At 44.0% G+C, this 4,170-nt stretch overlaps 1 protein-coding gene across 1 annotated transcript; it reads right to left on the bottom strand.

Annotated features, from left to right (window-relative positions):
- Nucleotides 1–273: 273 nt before the first annotated feature.
- Nucleotides 274–3,895, bottom strand: LOC116379348 (tumor protein 63-like). The gene is made up of 2 exons (XM_031841297.1): nucleotides 3,698–3,895; nucleotides 274–1,202 (listed from the first exon to the last, which is right to left on the bottom strand). Exons 1-2 carry the CDS (start codon nucleotides 3,740–3,742, stop codon nucleotides 924–926), a joined length of 324 nt encoding a protein of 107 aa, XP_031697157.1. The 5' UTR covers nucleotides 3,743–3,895; the 3' UTR covers nucleotides 274–923.
- Nucleotides 3,896–4,170: the final 275 nt, after the last annotated feature.

The following is a 4,170-nucleotide window of genomic DNA, read 5'->3' as shown; positions in this document are numbered from 1 at the left end:
CGGTCACGTGACTTCACGTTAGTCTATAAAGATCTCCACCATGGTCATGTGACTTCACGTTAGTCTATAAAGAAAGTCCACCACGGTCACGTGACTTCACGTTAGTCTATAAAGAAAGTCCACCACGGTCACGTGACTTCACGTTATTCTGTAAAGGAACTCCACCACGGTCACGTGACTTCACGTTAGTCTATAAAGATCTCCACCACGGTCACGTGACTTCACGTTAGTCTGTAAAGGAACTCCACCACGGTCACGTGACTTCATGTTAGTCTGTAAAGGAACTCCACCACGGTCACGTGACTTCACGTCAGTCTATAAAGGAACTCTCCTACGGTCACGTGATTTCATGTTAGTCTGTAAAGGAACTCCACCACGGTCACGTGACTTCACGTCAGTCTATAAAGGAACTCTACCACGGTCACGTGACTTCATGTCTCCGCTAAATCTGCTAAATACGACCTCTGACACGGTGAAGTGCAAAGAAATTCTCGTCCCAAACATAATACCAAGTCGGCCGTCGTAAACAAACTTGACGTCACAGAAACATGGCGACTCTCACGGTGAATTACCGTATTTTTCTTTATGGAGCCTTTGTGCTAAAAACAATGTTGTAACTTTTGTTTGTGCTTCTTCGTGCTGCTAGTTCACTAGTTCCTGCAGTTTTAAAAAAAATGTCTTGAATTAGATTTTCTGAAATATTTCCTCAATGAAAAAATCTGTAGATGTAAAGATGGTTACTCAATGAACTGTTTCTCTTGGTAGAAGCTCAGAGATCTGTCATAGAAACATCAGATAGCTTCAGGCGGCCACATTTTCCTGCTTGTAAGTGAACGCAGCATCAACTAAACACCTGATTTCCGACATCTGAACCAGAAACACACTGACTTCAAACAGGAAGTGCAATAGGGTTACGCCTGGTTTCAAGGACTCAAAGGTTTTCTTACCGTCCAGGTGGCGGACTTCGCTGTGCTGGACTGCTGGAAGGACACGTCGAAGGCGTGCGTCCCGGCGTAGTCGGTGTTGGACGGGATGGCCGGCGATGGGGAGAGGGCGTCGAAGGTGGAGCTGGGCTGGGCATAGGGCGACGGGGCGGTCACGTTCTGGGCGTGGTCGTTGTTGTACGGGCTGGTGGACGTGGAGCCGCCGTTCTGGATGCTCTGGTCCATGCTATTCAGGAGCCCCAGGTTGGTGTACTGAGACTGGAGAAGATGAGAAGGAGGGACGGAGAATTATTTAAAGTGAAAAACTTTGATCTTTAGGGCTAAAACCACTGTGATACACGGCACTGGATAATTGTTGTGCAGTTCTCTTTGTATACATATTTGTCCCTAACAAATAAACATGGTATAAAAAAACCTAATGCAACAAAGTTACATGTAAAATCAAGACTGACCTGTAAATAAACAGATGCATGTTGAAGATTTTTTATTTCGGGGCCAAAAGAACGTGAAACTATGAACAAAAACAAAGTGCTTCCTGGTGTTGCCTTCAATGTCCAACAAGGCTATGGATTACAAGTGTCTTGAATAGTTGAGTTTGAGTTCTTTCACCGCGATACAGCTTGTAAATCACCTCATAATATTTTAAAGATTTTATGTAAAATGAAGACAGAGCTTTGAATTAAAATATGCATGTTGAAGGTTTTTAGTTTGGGGCCCTGAACGCACCGAAAGTGTACCAAAAGAACTCATGAAACTATGAACAAAAACAAAGCTCCAAGTCTTTCCTGGTGTTGCGTTCAAGGTCCAACAAGGCTTTTGATTACAGTTTTAGTTTTTTCACCACGATACAGCTGGTAAATCACCACATAATACTATATACTATACTATATATATACTATATATATATATATACGTATATACATATATGCATTTGAAGGATGCAAGTGTCTCAGAGGAGGAAACACGGTTCAAACTGGTTGTTATTTATTTACTTATTTATTCTGTCAGCGTGAATGAAAAGAAGGAAAGTAGAACCAGAGGTGACAGCGTTTTCTGTTTGACGGTATTTTCCCATATATGTGAGGAGTCAGCCCCCCCCCCCCCCTCCACTACCTGATGTAGGTGACAGGCACCAATTATCAATGTAAAATTATCACGATAAAGACAGACAGCAGCATTAAAGCCTCTGGAGGTCTGAATGAAAGAGGAGAGCACCTGAACTCATCACGTCTTCATGTTTAATTGAGTGGAAGTGGGATTTATCAGCTTTCTCTTCGTCTCCTTTCATCAGATCTGATTCCACTTTAGCTGCTTTAAAGAGTTCCTCCTTGAGAGGCGACGGTGTGTTCAGGGACACGCCGTAAATGCGTCATATTAAAGTCACTAAAATGAATGAAGAGAGTCTGAAGATAAAACATTATTTAAGAGATCTCTGATGAGTGAATGAATTATTATTCATAAATATCCTCAGGTCTCCTGATCAAAACCACACAGTCCTGATAGAACTCCATCCCTGAATCTGGACCATGTTGCTGATGGGGGTCACATAGACCCTGTTGCTGATGGGGATCACGTAACCATGTTGTTGGGGGGTCACACAGCCTCTCTGGTGAATCCCGAGAGGCCTGGAGGGTCTCTGGAGCTCCGTGTTTGGCCTCCACAGAGCACCATGGGGACTGATGAGTGACAACAGGGTCGGGGGTGTAGATGGGTCTGGGTGGGTCTAGGTGGGGGTCTATCTACACCTTTATCCCTGCTGGGGAGGGCAGCGGAGGTGATTGTATCTACATCAACACACCATTAAAGCAATTAGGATCCAGGACTAAACAGCAGCGGCTCCCAGGAGACTGGAGTAGGGGGGGGGGAACCCGACACCACTTAAAGACCCCCCCCAACAACTTAAAAGACAGGGACCTGACACACCTGCTATCTGCAACCTGCAATCTATCAGCGCTCGGCTTCAGACGTCACTCGGTAAAAAACAAGAGACAGAGGAAGAAAAAGTAAAGACGGAACGGCACGAGAATCACATGACAATACCGTAAAACCTCACGGAGACAAATTAAAAAGTTAAATTCAAATGATGCAAAATAAAATGTCCGAAAATCACAGAAAAAAGTTGGTGCTGAAAAAAAAGAAGCTGAGTTCTGATCTTTTTTATCGTGGAAATAAATCCTCTGATTGTTTTTATAATATCATCAGATTGTACTTTGTGCAGATTAATGCATCATTATTATTATCTTTACTATTTATAGGAGAAGAACAGAGAAACACATGAAAATCCTTCTCTGACTTCTTCATCAATGAATCACTAAATCACATCGTTATTAATCTTAATCATTTAAATGAACAACAATAGATGCTTTCCATTCTTTATATTTTGACTTTATGTCTTTTCCGCGAAAGGAACAAAAACTTGGAACTGCAGAAAAAATCAAAACCGTCCGAAGTCAAAGAACAAATAAATCCGATTTTCTCCTTCAACAAATAAATCAGATCCACCGACTCAGGTCCAGAGGGACGCTCTGGATCCAGGTTATCCAGGTTCTCCAGGTTCTCCAGGATCCCGTAAACACAAATCATTCTACTTAATTTAAACACTTTCTTCTCCTCAATCAGCACCAAAGACCTGCTTTACCCCGAATCGTTTCCAGAATTAAAACAGAAGCAGAATAAAAATCCGAGGCCTCTATTCGAGGCAAGACGCGGGTCCCGTGTTGGGGAGGGGGGGGCCCTCTGGGTCCTGGTCTTACCTCGCTGTAGGACGTGGTGCTAGGCCCGGTCTCCAGGTACAACATGTTGGCGCTGAGGTTGAGCAGAGCTGCTGCTGTTTGCTCCACTGGCTCCAGGATTCCACAGATCTCTTCCTCTCACTGTGAAGGATCGACGTGGTCTACGGTCTACGACGTGGTCTACGGTCAACGTCTACGACGTGGTCTATGGACGCAGGAGAGGACTAGCAGGAGCTTCTATAGGAATCTATGGGGAGGACATATATACCTGGAGGAGAGGGGGAGGGGTCTAAGGAGCTATACCTGAGTCCACACCCTTCTGCAGAAGACAGAGAAGACAGCAGGCCTCCTCCTCCTCCTCCTTTCACTTGGCTTGTATTTATTTTGTTTTCTTTCTTTTTACTGCACAAAGTACGACGATTCAGATGCAGCGACTAAAAAACTGAAACTTATCTTTATGTTGCAGCGCTGACCTCTCATCATGTGACCTTTTG

Source organism: Anarrhichthys ocellatus, unplaced genomic scaffold, assembly GCF_004355925.1.
Source record: "Anarrhichthys ocellatus isolate YVR2014 unplaced genomic scaffold, GSC_Weel_1.0 scaffold4156, whole genome shotgun sequence".
NCBI classification, from domain to species: Eukaryota; Metazoa; Chordata; class Actinopteri; order Perciformes; family Anarhichadidae; genus Anarrhichthys; species Anarrhichthys ocellatus.
The sequence above is the reverse complement of the archived record's forward strand: the minus strand, read 5'-3'. Positions and strand labels throughout refer to the sequence as shown.